The sequence below is a fragment of the Emydura macquarii genome, unplaced genomic scaffold (genome assembly GCF_026122565.2).
Source record: "Emydura macquarii macquarii isolate MOO-44397 ecotype Brisbane River unplaced genomic scaffold, CSIRO-AGI_Emac_v2 contig_1305, whole genome shotgun sequence".
Lineage (NCBI taxonomy): Eukaryota > Metazoa > Chordata > Testudines > Chelidae > Emydura > Emydura macquarii.
Genome location: NW_027131442.1, coordinates 1,449,708 through 1,468,020, shown reverse-complemented (window position 1 = coordinate 1,468,020; position 18,313 = coordinate 1,449,708). Strand labels below are relative to the sequence as shown.

The following is an 18,313-nucleotide window of genomic DNA, read 5'->3' as shown; positions in this document are numbered from 1 at the left end:
CTGGGCTCTGGGTAATGCTCTGCCCTGCGTCCTGGCTGTGAGCTGTGGCTCCTGCTCCAGTGCTCAGGGCTCCCCCCAAAGCCAAAGGCTCACACAGCTACCAGAGGCACTGGACCCACGGTCTCCTCCCAAGCCAGACCACCTGCTCCCCCAGGCTGGGAGGGGAGCTCTCCAGCAAAGCCCCTGCTGAGCCGGCAGGCCTCAGCCAGTGCCGGCAGGGGGTGGCAGCCAGCACCCTCCCCCCGGAGCTCTTGGTGGAGTCTTGCCTGCTTGGGGCTGGGTGTCGGGTAAGCTGTGGGCAACAAGGTTGGATGGGCCCCCTCAGTCCCTACAGGCTGAGCCTCTGCTTCCCCCCCTGCTCTGGGGTCAGGACAAGCAGACTCTTGGCCAGGCCCCCGCAGAAGTTGGGCGGCCACAAGCTAGGAAAACTTGTGGGGCAGCCCATGGCCTAAAGCAAGAGCTTCGTAGCCATGGGGCCAGCCCCACAGCAGCAGCGAGGGAGGGGAGCCACACAGCCAGTGCCCCCCAGCAGCTGGCTGGGCCAGCCCACAGCAGGCTGGGCTGGGGAGCCCATTCTGGCCCGAGATGCTGTGAGCAGGGCATCGCAGTGCTCAGTGAGACGCAGTCCCTCGGCCTGGAGCCTGCCCCGTCACACTGCAGCTGGGGCCCACCCTGGCGCAGTGTGTGAGTGCAGGGAGGGAGGGGGACAGAGTGGCTACTGGGCACCCCCCCCCAGCAGCCGGCTGAGGCCATGGCTGCCCGTCACTGCTGCCCGTAGTTGAGGGTGGAGGGACTGGCACTGTAGACATTGAAGGGGTGGAGGCTGGGGGGGAGTGGGTAAGGTGCCCCTCGTGGTTTGGCCCTGATGTACACGCTGTGGTAGGAGAAGGGCTTGTACGCAGGTGCCCCCAGCTCTGGAGGGAGAGGGCGCGGGGCAGGTGAGCTGTCCTGGAAGCCACAGGCTCCCCCGAGGGGCACAAGTGGCGGGTGCTGGAGCTGGACGGCCTCTCGCAGGAGGGTGGGGGTCAGCTCCCCCCTGACACGGCGCTGCCCCGGGAGTCCTGGGGAGAGAGCAGAGAACAGGTGCCGCTCACATCCAGGGCAGGGCTGCTGTGCCAAGGCTCCCAAGCCCCACCCCTGCCTTGGCCCCACCCTTTCCAGGGCTCCAAGCCCCGCCCCTTACCACCTCCAGTGCGAGAAACCACGGTCAAGAGTGCCTGCACCTGCTTATGGCTTCCTCTGCCCGCCTCTCCGTCCCAGGCCTGCGCTGCCAGGTGGGGCTCTAGCACCCTCATCCCCCTACGGCCCCCCTAGCCCAACACCTCCCTAGGCAGCCTCAGCCCTGGGGTGTGCCCAGCCTGTCCCAAAGCCGCTCCTCGCCCGTTGTATGCACCAGCTGGGCTGGGGGAGGGGGGAAGCACCCCCTCTGTCAGAGACTCAGAGCTCATAGCTGTGTAGGGGGGGTTACCTTTCTCCTGCGTGGCCTTCAGCTGGGAGGAGGGGCCCATGCCCCGAGTGCGGGCCAAGGGGCCCAGCAGGGGCCCTGTCACCCCAGGCCTGCATGAGAGAAGGGGAAGGGTGAGAAACGGGGTGGGGGGGGCCTAGTTGTGGTGAGACATTGGGGGAAGGGGGAGGAAGATGGGCAGAGGTGCCCCTCCCTCCCACGGGAGACCATTGGGGCAAATTATTTAATGAGCTAAACATGTCCCTGTGCAAACCATTCTGCAACATTTGACTCAGGTCGGGGGGGGCCTGGGCAGGAGTGGGGAGCGGGCACTGGAGTACATGGCAGGGGCAGCTGCTGGGAGGTGACTGTGGCTAGCACCAGGTCCCCTCCCCCTTGTACTGAGGGCATCACTTGCTTCTCCTGGCTGCTCTTCTCATCCCCTCCTGGGATCCCGGGCGCGGGGGGCAGGGGCCATTGCAGCTTGGCATGTGACAGAGGCGGCTGAATGCGTGAACCCTGAGGTGGGAGGGAGACGGTCTCTACTCCCCCCCCCCCACTCAGATCAGTGGGGGTCGGGGGGGGGGGAGGTGGAATCACCAGTGCTCCCCCTCCTGCGGGATGAAGAGGGTGATGGGGGGGGGGGGGGCACTTACCAATCATCCGGCTCGCAGTCCCGGAACCCCTTGGCAAAGGGGTTACTGGCGATTTTCAGCTGCGTGATCTGCAGAGAGAGAGAGTGAGAGAGCAAGGTGACGGAAGCAAAACCAGCCCTGGAAACACTTCCCCCCCGCCCACCTGGGGGCTGGCAATAGGCCAGGGACACCTGCCTGGCTCAGCAACTCCCCAGGCATAGTGGGGCAGGAATCCTGGGGGAGAGTTGCTGCACCCCCTGCATGAAATCAGAAACAGCCAGGAGGCCACCACCTGGCAGGGGGCGCTGTGACAGCAGGGAGGGGGTGGAGCCTGCACGGCCCAGCCCCACCCTTCCCAGCAGGGGGCGCTGTGACACAGGCACTGAGGTGTGGGGGAGGATCTCCTGCATGCAGGGGACACAGGGAGGGGGGACTACAGAGGCCAGCCTGAGTCCCAGGGAAGGCTGGCTCAGTGCCCCGTGTGCCCACGCACCCGGTGGTTCTGATAGGCCGTCACCGCCATGAACTGGGTCTCTGCAAAGGCGAAGGATTTGAAGTTCTCGTGGGCGAAGCGCTCGCTGTCCCGGCGCGGGTCCACATACACCACGTGGAAGCGGGGCTGGTACCGGTGCATGGAGTTCAGGATGATCTGCGTGTGCCGGGGAAGAGCCCTGCTGAGCTGGGCAGCGAGACGACAGCCACTGCCCCTGGCAACAGATCCCACCCACCCCCCTCCTTCACACTATGGCAAAGTATCTCATGGCTCTGCGTTCCCCCCCCACACCCCCAACAGAGCACCTTGCCCCTACTCTCCCTACCCATGCCACCCTGTTCCACCCTGTCGGGCCGTGTCCCACGCCGTGTCGCTCAGCAGCCTCCTGCCCATGGTGCTATAACCCTGTTCCCCTGAGCCAGCCAGACCTCCTGCCCTGGGGCTGGATTGGCGCTGGCTGCCCCTAGAGGGGAATGGCCCTGTGCCCCATTCCCCACCCCGTGAGCCAGCCAGTCTCCGACCTTGGGGATGGATTGGAGGCAGCACCCCCTAAAGGGGAAAGGCCCCGGGGTCCCCATCATCCATCCATTGCGTAACCTTTTTCATAAAGTAAGGGGGACCTGTGGGGTGGGGTAGGGTTGGGGGTCTCTGGTCAGACAGGAAATGCTGCATGTGGGTAGTCTGCAGCCTTCAGGGGCTGTCCCCCCAACCCCCACGCCCCACCCAGCATGCCCAGCTGTGCCACAGCAGCTTTCTGCAGCCTTCAGGTGCTGTCTCCCCCGATCCCCCCCCCCAACTCGATGTGCCCGGCTGCGGCACGGCAGCTTACGTGGCCATTGTCATCCAGCAGGTTGTTGGTGAGTTTGAGCTTGTCGAAGGAGACTATCTGCCTCATCCACTGACCCCCCTTGGCGGGCGAGTCGGGGTGGAAGTGGACACGGCCGGGCGCAGCAGGGTCCGCTCTGCCAGCCACCAGCCATGAGGAGCTATGGAAGGCGTATCTGCAGGGAGAGACGGGGGGGGAGGGGACACACCAGCTCCTGGGGACCCCCCCCTGCCACTACCCTCACGTAGAGGCCTTATAACATTGACTAGGGTCTCTGGGTGTCCTCCCAGCAGTTCCTCCCACCCCCTATTGGTGGGGAACCAATTCCTGTTCTGTTCTCTAGGACATTTCCATGGTGGCTGGGATCCTGCCGTGGGGGGAGCAGGTGGGCTGACAACTGGGGCCATCTCTGGCTGCTGCCCCATGAGTGGTGCATTGGGGCGTGCAACTGAGCAGTGGGGGAGGCTAGAGGAGTGGAGCAGGGTGCAGGGAGGGGCTGGGGGAGTAAGGTACAGCTCACGCCAACCGTGGCTGGGGCAGTGGAGGTACAGGAGGCAGGTGGGGGTGGGCACAGCTGCCAGAGCTGTAAGTGCTGTGTCCAGCATGGGGCTGGGCTCCCCACCCCACAGGCTGCTCTGCTCAAGGCTCTGGTGTGAGGGGCTGGGTAGGCGCTGTCATGGCAGGGTCCCTGAGCCCTGGCCTCCTCCACCTATATCCTCCTCCTCCCTCCCCCCCCCCCACACACACCTGTATCTCTTGTCATCCAAGGGCACAAAGTCCATGAGCAGCACATAGTCAGCCAGCGGGTCCAGCCCGGAGAGCTTCACCTGGAAGGTAGGGAACATCCTCCTGCGGGAGAGGGGAGGGGAGGGGATGGGGGCACTGGGATCATCCCTATTGCACAGGGGTGGGCTGGTGTCATAGGTCACAGGGGAAGGGCCTGGGGTTGTAGATCATGGAAGAGGGGGTGCTGGGGTCCGTGACACTCTGTGTCTGAGAACAACACCCAGAACCTCTAAAGTCACCATGTCATTATGATATGTTCTGTACAAGGTACATCTTTTGTAGTATTAGTTTAAAAGTCTTGATCTGCTAAGCCATAATATCCTGTTGGATTGTATGTGCTACCATAGCAGGTGATGTTATCAGATATCATAAACGCTACTAGCACACATTGTGAGGTGGGAACCACCTAAATCAGCTTTTCAGCTACAACAGTGAAGTGGCCAGACGTGCTAATAGCCCATCAAGGAAAGATTCCACTACCGGGGTTGCTTACAGTGAAGGTATCACTGTAGGACGCACATTTGCAATGGGGTTGCTTGACCCATGGGAAACAGCCTCCACATCACATGCATGGACTGTTCTAGCTCCTAAGCTGAAACAGACAGTAAAAGGGGGAGTGTAACATCAGGGGGCTCCACTACTGTTCAGCTGAATACTTGAAGGATCATCTGGAAGACAAAAGGACTTTTAAAAAGGGGAGGGGAGTCCCAGGCAAGGAAGGTTGCCCAGCCTACATTTAAGAAACTGTTTGTACCAGCTAACAAGGGTGAGACATTGCTAATTCAAGAGCTTGTTAGTGTGTAGAATTTAGATGGTGATCTTATGTTTATTTCATTTGGTAACTACTTTTAATCTCTTTACATTTGCCATTTACAGTCACTTCAAATCTATTTTTCTGTAGTTAATAAATTTGTTTATGTTCTATCTTAGCCAGTATGTCTTTGAGTGAAGTGTTTAGACAAACTGCTCAGTAATGAAAGCTGAGGCACGTTCCTTCCACTTTGAAGGAAGGGTGGACTGGATAATAATCTCCACTGCTCAGGCTTTTTGACCAGGTTGGATGGTGTGGTCCTGGATTGAGGTGCCAGCAGGAGTTTATTGCTGGTTGTGAGTGTCTGGGGAAAGCATTCATTGAACTAAATGGGGTGCCTGGTGCCGCCCGCTGTCGGGTTGAGTGACAATAGGATCTGGAGAGACTGTCTGTGGGTCACCAGCCAGAGTGAGGTGGAGGGCTCACCCCAAGCTAAATAGTTGATAAGGGTCCCCAGAGGTTCCACAGCTCCCAGGCTGTACCCCAGGGGTTCTGCAGGCCATCAGAGGGGAGGGGCTGGGGTCATCAGTCCTCTCCTTCCTCCCTGCTCAAGGGGCCCAGCAGTGTCACCTGCAGGGGAAAGGGGCTGCGCTGCCTGGTCTGGGGGGGAGCAGATGCCCCTGGACCTGGGCGTGCAGCAGCCTGGACAGGGTGGAAGTAAGCACGAGTTTGTGGCAACGTGAGCACAAAGGTGAGCAAGAAAATGAGAGAGAGATTGGGGGGCGGGGCCATTGGGAAGAGCCAGGGGGCAGTGTAGGGGGGCACTAGGGGTGGTGGGAGGTTAGTGTGGGGGCAGAGCGCTGGCATAGGGGGGAGGTGCATTTGAAGCACTTGGCGGGAGGGGCAGCGCTGCTATGGGGGTTGCAGCAGTGGTTCATGGCTATAATCAGAGCAGGACAGAGCAGCTGGAGGTCCAGGCACAGGGGCTGGGGGCAGTGCTGGTGCCAGCCCTGACACTATCCACGCAGTCCCCTCTTAATAGGCCCTGCAGCCTCAAGACCCCCAATCCCAATCAGACCCCCCTCCCCCCATGCCCCGGTGCCCAGCCAAACCAGGCAGGGAGTGCTGGCTCCCGGCTCTGCCCAGGCTCCTGGCAGTGCCTGTCCCGCCCCCCAAACCTCCAAAGGTCGAAGTCCTGAGCAATGGGGTCCTGAGCAGCTGTGACGTGTGGCACCGGCTACCAGCCCTTAGCACTGGGCGAGGGGCTTCTCTGGCCAGGGAATGAGTCGTGTTGCCTGGGGCTGCAAGGGGCCAGATCAGACCACCAGGTGGCTGGGGACGGCCCCGTATCCCCTCGCATGGAACCAAGACAGGGTCCCGGGGACACCACACCAGTCACCGTCCCTCCCGTGGGCTGTAATGTCGTGAGGGGACACGGGGGTCCCTGCACTTCCCCGCCTGGGCGACGCCCACCTACCTCCCTGCTTTGGTGACGATCATCTCGGTGCCCAGGCTGTTGAATTCCTCCCACAGGCTACGCATCTCCAGCTGCACCGCCACGCTGGACACACGCTGGTTCTTCCTGGCTGGCTGGACTCCATCCCCGAGCCCGCCGGCCTCCTCCCCAGCAGGGGCACCAAACCTGCTGCAGGCCGGCGGGTGCCCCAGGAGGCAGGGAGCCCCCCGGGGCTGCCCCACTCAGGGCCAGAGGTGAAGGGGCCCCCGTCCGACGTCAGGACGCTCAGGCTGGCTGTGAGGAACGCTGGCAAAGGGGGAGAGAGTCGATACCAAGCTCCTGCGGAGACGGGCATCGGGGCAGGGACACAGACGCACAGACCATAAGGCTGGTGAGCCCCAAAGTGCCTGCGAGCTGGGGAAATGACAGTGCCCCTTGACACCCCTCCCCCCCCCCCCACGCTTCCCCTCAATCCTGATCCACAGCCCCTGGCTATCCCCGCCCTGGGCTCGCCCCTGACAGCTCTGCCAATGCCCCTCAGTCCCACCGCCCTCCACAATACCAGCCCTGGGCTCCTTCCATAAAGCCCCTGATCTCTCCCCGCAGTCCATCTGGATTTGCACAGTGCCTCCTGCACGGGAGGCATCCCCACTGCTCTCACTGACTGTCAGCGTCATTATTGCGGGTCCAAGGGCTTCACAGCTCTGATGCTTCAGCACCTCTCCTCACCCCAATCCCCTTTCAGGGAAAACCCCCTCCCCCGGCCCCATATCCGAGGGCCACTTGCTCCTTCCTGAGACCCCAGCCCAGTCTATGGCTTCTGCCCACCCCAGCCAGTGATCACTGAGCCCCTGTTCTTGGGCCTGCGCGCCCCCTGCTCTGCTGGTGTTTGTACTTTAACTTCACAGAGAGGCGTTAGCCAAGACTGCTCCCCACAGGCTCTGAGCCAGGGGTGGGGTGCGGGGCGGGGGCACTGTGATGCCACCCCAACAGACCGCTCCCCTCTCAGCTCTGCCTCCTGCTCACATCCAGCTCTACACAACTGCCCCAGCCATAGCTCATCCAGGCCACAGACCGACAGTTCCCTTAGCCTCCTAAGCCCTTCCTTGGGGGAATAGAACCCAGGAGTCCTGGCTTCTAACCCGCCCCCCAACCCCTGACTCTAGCCACTAGACCCCACACCCCTCCCACAGCCAGGATTAGAACCCAGGAGTCCTAGTTCCCAGCCCCCGCCTGCTCTAACCACCAGTTCCCTTTGTCCCCCCCCCAATGCACACCTTTGTACAGGTGGGTAACACACATCTCTGTGTTCAGTACACGCTGCCAGTTAATGCTATAGTCTGCAATGATTCCCGCCCCTGGTCCGTAGGGGAGGGACCCTGCACCCCCAGCCAACATGCGATACACAGAGGCCAACTTCTCGTCACCCTGGGGCACTCCTCACTCCCTAGTGAGCCCCTCAACGCTGGAGCTAGGCCCCGAATGGCTGCAGGAGCCCAGCCGGCTTTCCCGCAATGACTGACTCTGCGACATTACCCACCTGTGAGAGGGCAGGGCCCGGTCCCACCCCTGTCCCCAACCACGCACTGCAGAACTCAGGCCATGTGCATGCCGATCCCCCCCACCACCACCACCACCACCACAGCCTGCCCCTCCGCACCGGGCATTGTAGCTGAGTCCCTCGCCGCCCCATAACTCTCTGTAGGTTGGACAGGTGCAAAACGCCACGGCCCTGACGCAGGGAGCCGGGCGAGGTGGGGGTGATGGGAGCCTGACACGGGCGGGGCTCATCCGAGGGACAAGCCGGATTGAATTTAGGGAGGTAGATGGGCAAACAGGAAAGGTCACCAATGGGGTTGAAGCGGTGGAGCCCCTGGGGTGGATTTACCTGCCATCGGAGCAGCGGGTGTCGCGCCGGACTCTGGGCAGAGCCTGTCTCCCTGGCCCTGTGCAGCTCTAACTCGCTTTCTGAAGTCTCCAGGCTGGACCCGGCGATTTTATTCTCCTGCTCAGGGGGCGGAGATTCACCCTGCCCGGCCTCGGGGGGCGCTGGCCCGCTCCGGGCGAGATGAGCTGAGAAACGCCCCCCCCCCCGCACTGGCAGCAGCTCCGCAATCAGCTATTGATGAGTGTCCCGCCAGTGGGACTGGACTCGGCCAATATCTCCCCCCCCTGCCCCCCCCTCCCCCGAGTCGCAGGGGCGCTGACCTCCCTGCTGGGGGGAGGGTGTCGCTTTGCCGCTCAGGCCTTAATGAATTCTTCCTTTGCACAGTCCCAGAGCATGAGACACAGACCCAGCCAGGCGGGGCCCGGACAGTTCCCAGGCCTGAGGTGGGAGTGGATCACTGTTCCCTGGCCCCACGCAGTGAGAGGGCCCAGAGCCCAGTGTAACCGTGCCAGGGGCTGCACTGGCTGAGCTGGCATCACCAGGAGCAGGGTCAAGCCCAGTGGAAGGGGTCGAGTCTATCAGACCCTCAGCCCTGGCTTCCCACCCACAGAACTCAGCCCTTGCCCCTCAGTTCTGGCCCGCTGCACCCTGCTAGCCCAGATCTGGACCCCCTTCCCTTCAGCTGTGCCAGTGCCCCTCAACTCCGGCCTGCTGCCCCCTGGGCTCCCCTTCCCGCCTCAACCCCATATTGCTGTCTCCCTCGCTATTCCTGCTCCTCCTTTCACAGCTGCGTTGATGCCCCTTTTATCTCCCACCAGCCATAGAACGACTGAAATCAAACCACTGGGATATTTGCCCACAGCTCATCAGACTTTTTTTCCTAACATTTTAGAACCCGCCGTTATTTGTCCAGGTTGAGATCTCGGAGACGTGTAACCCTGCAATGGCAACGGGCGAGCCGCTCGTCCTGCAGGCCAGGAACTTACGTGCGCAGCTCTCATTTTCTAAAGCCAGTTCAGCAAATGAAATAAAGCCGAACAGGGCGGCAGGGTCAGTGTGCGTCCCCAGGACCGGACAGCGCCATGCTTTGCAAAGCAACACAACTCCAGTGCAAACGCTGCCTTGTGGAAAAAGGCACATCCATCCCGACCAGGAAAATCTGAGGATGCGCCCCCTTGTGTCACGCTCGACACAGCACGGGACCACCCCCACTGCAGGGGAAGCAGAATCCCCTCATCCCCGCCAAGTAACCTGGCACAGTAGAAGGCTGGAGAACTGGAATGGGTTCTCTTCCCAGCTCTGGCACTGGTCACCATGGTGGCTTTCCCACTCTGTGGCTCCATTTCCCCACCTGTAAAATGAGGAGAATGCTACGCTCGGCTTTGTGAAGCACTTTGAGTGCGCCTGCTAACGGCTAGAGGTCGTGGTTAAGCTTGAAGCTCACGCTGGTCTGGGGCTATGTAAGTACTTTATCCCGGAGCTTCGCCCTTACAGATTTCCATGGACGGCTACCTCTGCAAAGGGACAATCCTGGGCAAGCCAGGACAGGTGATAACCCCATGCTGCAGGCTGTGGCGACACTGCAGGGTTACAGCAGTGTACCCTGTGTGTACCCATGGCCCTAGAGGGTAATGAAAGCCTCACGCCCTGGGGGTCCGTGTCCACTTAGCGCTGGTGTGTCCTGTTGGAACAGCAGCCATTATCACAAGCTAGTTTGCCTTTTGTTAAAGACACAGAACGAGAAACACGGCTCAGATCTTTGCAGTGTAAAGCGCTGAAGCTTTCATCGTAACACCATCTGCTTTCCCCTTTCCTTTTAGCCACATGTCACAGGTCTGGTTCAGCTCTGGGACAGTGCCTGGGAGGGGACAACCCCCTTCAGGGTGCCAGATCCCCTTAGGATCCCACTCTGTCACTAAGGCAAACCACTGGGCTCCACTGCCTCCTGGGTACGAACCTCCAGCACCCCACTTCACACCATGAGTGCCCTTCTCTGAGTCCAGCTGAGATGGGCACCTAAGAGAGGCTTGTTCCCCCAAAGGGAGCAAGGCACCCCCCATCTCAGCATCTGCAGCGACTCAGCCGGCGCTATAAAAGCTGCAGGGTTCAGTAGACATCTGGAACACAGCAGGGAAAGTCTTTGGCTAGGGAAAAAAAAAATACAGTCGGGTCCATTCTGGTTATTCAGAGCCCCAGCCAAGCAGTGTGATCCCCTCCCCCATCCTTGGCTCTGTCCCTGTGTGTCCCTTTGTCCAAATTCCTGGGAGAGTCCCACCTGGCAACCTCTTCAGTCCTTTGTTCCCCAGCTGGCTACCTGCCGAGGAGTGGGCCGTCCACACTCATTAGCGACTAGGTACTAAATGTCCCGGTGATTGGCTTTGCCATTGTCTTCACAGAGCCTCCATTTCCATGGTCCCCAAACCTAAGACAGCTGGGCACCAGTCACACCTTTGCTGTAGCTTGCCTGAGAGTAAACAGCCCTTCTCCACCCCCTAGGTGACAATGAGCGTATGGGGGAAAACTGAGGCACACATGGTCTTCATATAGAATATTTACAGCAAATTCCCACTCCAACACACTGCACAGAGAGCGAAAGCCTTGCCTGAGTGCCTGTTGGCTGGTATTTAAGCCCCCTTCGGTGGTGGATGAGGGTGGTTTAGATGGATTTGTTGGAGTTTGATCCGGTTTTCTTTAGGATAAAAACGTGACAAACACACACGATAGGGTGAGAAAAGAACCGCAAGGAGACCGTCTGAACTCACACAGGCCACCTCGAGCTCCGCTCACAATTAGGGTCCAGTCAGAGGCCCCGTTATCACAACCGATCTCACGACTCCCCCCAACCCTGCCCCAGGGGCCGGTGTCACCAGGCCAGGCAGCCAGTCCAGCCATTGCATAGACAGATCCTGCTGCAGCTGGGAGTCGGGCTCGTGTGCTGGGCACAGACCTAACCCCGGATAAATCCCTCAGCCTGCACCTCCAGAACCCCCATTTCTAGCTCCCTCTCCCCATTCCAGAGGCCCAGCCCAGGCCAAGAGCTCCCCCATCCCCGTGCCCAGTCTGAGCCCTGCTCCAGCCCCCACCCCCTCAAGCTCCCTGCTGTCCCACTAAGCAGCACCAACCACAGCCGTAAGTCCCCCCCCCTTGGAGCACAGGGCCCCCCCACCCCACCGTTCTGGCTGTACTCAGCCCCCGGGGCTCAGGACCTCCTCTGCCCTCATCCATCTTCCCCCTGCCAAGCTGCTGTCAGCCCCATTGCATCTCCTCTCACACCTGCTCATCTCAGCGCTCGATAGGCGCCTGCCCTGCCAGGGAGTTATTGGAGCTGCCAGCGCTGGCGACAGAGGGAGATAAATGGGGCAGAGCTGGATGGCACTGCAGGGGACAGGGAGGATGAGACGTGTGGGTGGAGGCCCGGCTGGAGAAGAAGCTTATGCTGTGCTGGGGGCTGGGGTGAGACCAGGGCAGAAAGCAGTCAGGCTCAGAGAGGGGACGGAGAGCCGGGGGACCCGGATTCGTGAGGGGTTCTCCTGCCTCGGATCCACTGGGGCACCCGTCACGATGCAGACAAGCGGGGGCCCAGAGCCACAGGGCGGCTCAGATGCCCGTGACCTGCTGTGGGCTGGGGATACAGCTGTGGCTCTGTGCTGGAGGGCCAGCGGGGGCTGCGCTAGGCAAGGGGATGGGACCACGTCTCAGCCGTGGGACGGCAATGCAGCGGCGGGGCTGCACTTCCCGCGGCTGGAGAGCCCCGTAACCTGGCAGAGGTGATGCAGCCCTGTCTAGCAGAGCAGAAAGGACACGGGCCCGTGTCTGAGCCGGAGGTCTCTGGGGGGATTCGACAGAACAGGGGATGGAGTTGTGGCTCTGGCCAGTGGGGAATGGGGGCTGCACAGTAGCGGGAGAGATGCAGTCACAGCTCAGTTACAGGGGATCTTGGGGGCGGGGAACATATGGGGTCTCAGCGCCAGTGAGTCCTGGAAACTGGAGCAGAGGACTCACTAAGGTCTCACGCCCGAGGCTCCCAGGTGCTGTGTCATAGCAGAGGGGACGTGGCAGTTGTCAAGCGGCCCTGCAATGGCTGCAGCGCGCGAGTACCACCCTCCAGGCAGACCGTTAAGAGGCAGGGCACGAACCACAAATTGGCTGGGAGTTCGAGACTTCGATTTCACCAGCTAAATATCAAGTGTGAAGTCAAGCATTGTGACAGCCTGGCCAGGGAGTCATAGACCATTCCCTGGGGTACTCTGATCTGTCTCGTCACCTGGGCAAGCCTGCCTTTGTGCTAGATGGGCCCTTAGAGCAAAGAGCACAGCAATGGTCAGGTTACCCCCAGTCCCAAGACTGCCCCAGCCAAGGCCCCTCCCACCGCCGACTCCTGACAGCACCCTGATCCTCTGTCACCAGCTCCCCCCCCGGACCTGACGGCTGAAAAGTCACTGATGGGCTGGGAAGGGCAGGACCATGCATCTTCTGACTTCTTCCCTGTCAGCCACAGGCCCAGAACATTTGGTGTCAAGAGGGAACTAAAACATTCTATCAAAAGTGGGGGGTTGGGGCACCCCCCCCCGTTAGATCCTCAGCCCCAAGCCTAAACCACTCGGTCACACTAGTCACAGCTGCGATGCTGCTCCCTCCCGGAGTCAGTCCTGAGCAGGGTCTCACTGCTGAGCAACTCAGTCAGCAGGAGACTGGGCTGTACCTACAATCTCATCAGCCCCCTCCCAGCTGTGCAGCAAAGTGGGGACCCCAGGACCCAAACCGCAAGCATTGGACTCACCACAGAATCCAGGGTGCTAAAGGCAGTACAGGAAGTGGCCACATGGTGGCAGCACAGGCCAGGCCACAGGCCAGCAGATTTCACAGCGCTTTACAGAGCAGGTCAGCACCATTCTCCCTGTTACTCACAGGAGGAAACTGAGGCACAAAGAATTGAAGTGACTTGCCCCAGGCCAGTAGCGTAGAAGCAGGTCTCTCCAGCCCCAGTCTAGTGCCCCATCCCTAGGCAACACTATCCCTTTGCATTTCACTGGGAAAGAGCCTGTTTGAATCAACATGGCAGACAAGAGGGCTGGGGACTAACACTGTCTCTCCCGGAGAAATCAAATCAGCCCTAAAAGTTGCAGCACTGGGTTTTACGCTCTAGAACTAGGGCTCAGCTGGTTCCACTAAGGCTTGAACCCAGGAGCCTCTATACATAAAAATAGCTGCAACAGGGGCTACACTATAGCGTCAAATGCTATAAGACAACCCCCGTGAGTGCCTTATCAAAGCTCACAGAGGCTTCTACGCCTATGGATGGATGATATTCTAAGGCCTAGATCTTCAAAGGGATTTAGGCACCCCACTCACATTAAAAACAAACAATGGGAGTTAGGCACCTAAATGTCTTTGAAGAGGTGGGCCTAAGTCCCGTGCTACACAGCTCTTCAGCTTCTTGAGCATGTTAGTTCCTGGCAGTCCATGGAGGCATTTCCCAGCCTGCTCTTGCAGGTAAAGTGCATGCATAGACTGGGAGAGAGTGATGGGGGAAACAGGGGATGTCGAGACAACAAGGCGCAGGAGCCACGTCTTGGTTTTAATAACTGTCCATGGATAAATGCTAAAATAAATGTGTTAGTCTTTAAGGTGCCACAGGATTCTCGCTGTTTTTCTAAAAACAGACTAACACGGCTACCTACCCCTCTGGAACTGTCCATAAAAGAGGGCACTAACTAAGTTCACCTCATCTAGCCCAGCTGCACCTTCTTTCGGAGGTCTCGAGAAGTGGAAGATCAGTGCAGGGATCTATAACTGGGAGTACAAAGCAGGATCATGCTAAATTCGAACCACAGCACCATTCAGTGGTGGCTGTGATCCATGGGATCCTAACCCTTCTTAAACAGAAAGAAAAACAGCCACACCAGTGACCACCAAATTGCTTCCATGGGGCGTGAATTCTGGCTGTGTTACCTTTGTTTACCAGGGCTCACACTAGGGTGACCAGATGTCCTGTTTTCATAGGGACAGTCCCAATATTTGGGGCTTTGTCTTATAGGGGCACTTATTACCTCCCATCCACCTCCCAATTTTTCACATTTGTGCTCTGGTCACCCTAGCCCACACCCCATTTGGAACTCTGTAAAGTGCATAGAGACATCTAGTGTCTGAATCCTAGACTGCAGGTACATATCATTACAGTGATAACTATACAGCTTGACTTGTCATTAGGGTCTACTTAAATTGCAGAGAAATCACACACGTTTTGCAGGTTGGTCCCAGCATAAATAGCAAGTTTGACAGATGTGTCCATACAGTATGTACACAAGGCGTATTGCCCTGTACCACGGTTACATTTGTAAGTCGCCTTGGATAAGGGAAACTGCTAAGATTTAGAGTTAGAACCCCAGTACCACGCCATGCCACCTCTACTGCCACACTGCTGCTGCTGGCGGTGGCACTGCGCCTGGCTGGCGCCTGTCTCTCCAGCCACCCAGTTCTGAAGGCAGTGCAGAAGTAAACGTGGCAATCCCACAAAAACCCCATTCCCCACCCCCACCCCACCAGCCAGATTTCATGGTGGAGACCAGATTTCAGAACCCGGGATGCATTTTTCAGTCATGAATTTGGTAGGGCCCATCTTATGATGTCTCATACTTGTGGAGTAATTAGACAATTGTCCCACCTGAATGATGTTCGGAATAGGAATAAAGGCGGGGCGTGTATCTAGAGGCCCTGAGAAGTCTCTTTGTTTTTCTGATCGTGGCTGTCACAGCTCAACCTGTGTTGGGAATTAAGTCCATGGAGCATGAAGAGTGAGGAAATATCCAATGGGAGCCTTGTCTGAGCTGGATGAAACTAACAGACCAGAAACGTAACAATGCATTTGATGAAATCCAAAACTTTCAGGATACAAGAACCGTTTGTTTTAACCCTGCCCTAATCCCTAGGGAGCATGCCACTGGACTGGCCTAATTGGGAATGTATTTTATTCATCCCATTAAAAAAATCATTGTGCAGGAAGACGGAGCATTCACAAGCCAGCAGATGCCAAAACCAGGCTCAGCCTTAACGCCGACACCTTGGGTGTTTGCATCACTGCGCAACAGCCTGTAGTTACAGGGTCATCCAGTGGGTCTCAGGCTGTAAGGAGAGCTGGGACAGAGCTCTGTAGTTAAGGCTAGAGAACAGACCAGTCCACCCTAGTGTTTATGGTGCACGTTTCATCAGGAGATTTCAAGGCGCTTCACAATGTATTCGCATCCCTGTTACAGATGGGGAAACTGAGGCTCAGAGAGGGGCAGTCACCTGCCCAAGGTGTGGTAGCAGAGCCAGAAATAGAAGCCACATCTCCTGGATTCCAGTCTACAGTGCTATTCACTAGACCAGACTAAACGAGACCAAACTGTGGCGTATGGCCCCCCCCCGGGTAGGGCACGGGAGAAAGTTCAGGGGGGCACAGCACGGTGGGGAGGGAGCACCCGCCAGCCCCGCTCTGCCAGGAGCTCTGCTTCAGCCCTGGCCCCCAGCCTCCAGCTGTGGCTTCAGCTGTCAGGGCCCACCCTGGCCTGTCTCCCAGCTTCGGGCCCCGGCCCTGGCCACCATCCCCCAACTGTGGCCCGCTCCCAGCCACAGCCCCAGCGATGGCCCCGTTCCTGACCCAGCCCCAGCTGGAGAGGGTGGGGTGGTGCATGCAGACAAGGTAAAGGGAGATGTGGGGTAAAAAGTTTGGGGACCACTGCACTAGGCCACATAAGCAAACAGCCCCCTCCCCTGCCATTTTTAAAGGCTTACATTTTTTTCACACTTACTTGTGCTCCGTCACCGTGCACAACAGCAGCTGGAGGCAATTGGTGGGAAGGGTCCTGAGTGGCCTGACAGCTGGAGGCACCACAGAAACTGAAACCAGGTTTGCCTGGAACATGCTACAGACTCCACGCCTAATGCTCTCAAGAGTGTTGCTCCTCTTTCTCTCTGGCAACTTTTCCCTGCTGCTCCTGGGTCTCTTCTTTTCTTCTCAGGCAGCTTCCAGGGTACTAGCCTAGGCCTCAGGTGCCCTCTCTTAAACCCAATCAGCAGACAGCTGATCAGTCCCCAGGTGTTGCCTGTGCCCAGGAGTTTCCCTGCTTGCAAACACAGGGGCTGGGTGATTGGTTTTGAAGCGTGTGTGCGTGGGAGACAGAGAAAGCCAGAAGAAGCCATTGTGAGCGTGGCTCTGGGAGCAAGGAGACGCTGAGCTTCTTGGGCAGAGATCCCGCTGGAGAGGCAGCTGTGGGGATTTCTGACATGGAAGCTGTCTGCTGCTGTTGGTTTCTCCTGTGTTCAGGGCAACAGGATGGTGTGTGCATTCTTTGGAGAAGCACAAGATTGCACCAAAGAATAGAATTGACTCATATCTTCGATTGCTCATGGTGACAGAGGCCCCCACGTCAGCTGTTGGCTTGGGCCAAAGGACCAGTACGAATATCCTGGGGTGCAGGTTCTTCCTCCAAAGAGCTGGTGACCACAGCCTGCAAAGGTAATTGTCCTCCCAGAACATTGCTCTGGGCAGCCACTTTGCGTTGAGTGCCACAGCCGCATGGGAACCCCCGCCACGCCTTTCCCAGCACCGAGCCAGCCCTTCAACCCTGCGGTGACCCCATCCTGAAGAGCCTGGATCCCAGGTAAAGCTGGCTGGCCTGTCTGAGGCAAACACATCAGTGGGAACGAGGAGTCCAGAACAGGGCAGGGGATACGGGCACCCTGAGAAACTACCAGCGCAGCTACCAACACACCAGGGTGGAAGGATGCAATATGACATGCCCTTGGTTTGGAGGGACAAATCACACTCCCCCCCCCCCCCCACCAGCTGTATGGAGAATGCCCCAGAGACTGCATTGCCTTTCCTGGGGTGCCCCAACTCTGCAGCCGGGGTGGGAGAAAATGCCCCTTAAAGGGCATCTCAGGGACAATTGATGGTTGAGTTAAAGTTTGTCCATTTCCCTCTGCACTGAGCCCAATAACTTGTGTCTGGTCTAAAGTGTCTTCCTCAAAGGCCTCCAGGCTGGATTTGAAGACACCTCTTCCCTTGGCAGTCTGGTCCCATGCTTTACTCACTCACCCAGGGAAACTTTGGTGGCTCTAAATTTCTAGCTGTTGGTTCTTGTGCTGCCTTTCTCCACTAAGTTAAAGAGCCCTTTGGTGCCTGGGCTGTTCTCCACTTGACAGGGCTTACACGCTGTCATCAAGGGGATTGTCTCAGAGGATCCAGGCAGATTGGGGAGAATGAACCCCTCGTTTTTCTACAATGGAGCAAACTCTGCCTCCCCACAGGAGAAGAGTCTCCATAAGGGGAGCCTCGTAACATGGGGGTGTGAGACTGCAGGTTTCACACAGCCCTTCGCCAGGCAAACGCCCCAACGTTGCCGGATGGATAAGGGCTCTGGGGTTCAATCCACAGTGTCTATGGTCAAGAGGTGACAAAGCTCAACACTTGCCAGAGCAATCATCCCCCACCAGGGATTCAGCACAGCCCCGTTGGGTTGGTTTGATTTGATGACTTCAGGTGGGAATTCAGCTGGGGGAGAGGGTAGAAACCATCCTGTCCCTTTAAATCTCCCTGAGGGACGAGGGAATTCTGAACCCGGCCTCCTCCCCAAGGCAACGCTGAAGGTTGCACCTGGCAAAGGTACGGTGGTTTTATACACCTTTCCCCATGGCTCACTGCCCGTCCCTTTGTCCCCAGCTCATTTTGGGGGTTAAAAACATCAACTCCTCAGGAGCCGATTGAATCCTTACCGACTCCACATTTCCATGGTCATTATTTAGTAGGTGTATTACGGTAGCACTTGGCAGGCCGTCACAGACGAGACCTCTGTTGTGCTAGGCCCTGCACATTATTAGGTGTATTATGGTAGCACCTGGGAGGCCCAGTCATTGTCCAGGACCGCACTGCAACTGATCATCACCCAGTGAGAGCGTGGTGGTCAGGGGGGTGGCTCTGGAGGCTGGAGTGGGTGGCTCTGTGAGTCATGACCTCCTTTGTTCCCTGGCACCAAGCCTGCCGAGGGCTCGTG

At 58.4% G+C, this 18,313-nt stretch overlaps 1 protein-coding gene across 5 annotated transcripts; it reads right to left on the bottom strand.

The window, feature by feature from the left end:
• Positions 1 to 20: 20 nt before the first annotated feature.
• Positions 21 to 16,271, bottom strand: TBX10 (T-box transcription factor 10). Of its 5 annotated transcripts, none has more exons than XM_067550632.1 (9): positions 16,070 to 16,271; positions 14,944 to 15,116; positions 6,413 to 6,697; positions 4,146 to 4,247; positions 3,402 to 3,573; positions 2,573 to 2,728; positions 2,101 to 2,168; positions 1,469 to 1,557; positions 21 to 1,061 (listed from the first exon to the last, which is right to left on the bottom strand). In XM_067550632.1, exons 3-9 carry the CDS (start codon positions 6,475 to 6,477, stop codon positions 763 to 765), a joined length of 951 nt encoding a protein of 316 aa, XP_067406733.1. In that variant the 5' UTR covers positions 6,478 to 6,697; positions 14,944 to 15,116; positions 16,070 to 16,271; the 3' UTR covers positions 21 to 762. The 5 variants fall into 5 exon arrangements, with proteins under 5 accessions (XP_067406733.1, XP_067406736.1, XP_067406737.1 ...); XM_067550635.1 differs by having other exon boundaries at positions 3,402 to 3,534; XM_067550636.1 differs by lacking the exon at positions 1,469 to 1,557.
• Positions 16,272 to 18,313: the final 2,042 nt, after the last annotated feature.

Bases quoted from the DNA above. Each gene is read 5' to 3' on its own strand.
- TBX10 (XM_067550632.1), bottom strand. From the start codon at position 6,477: ATGCGTAGCCTGTGGGAGGAATTCAACAGCCTGGGCACCGAGATGATC. The intron at 4,248-6,412 runs GTAGGTGGGCGT...CCTCTCCCGCAG, and splicing joins ATCGTCACCAAAGCAGGGAG to GAGGATGTTCCCTACCTTCC. The intron at 3,574-4,145 runs GTGTGTGTGGGG...CTCTCCCTGCAG, and splicing joins TTGGATGACAAGAGATACAG to ATACGCCTTCCATAGCTCCT.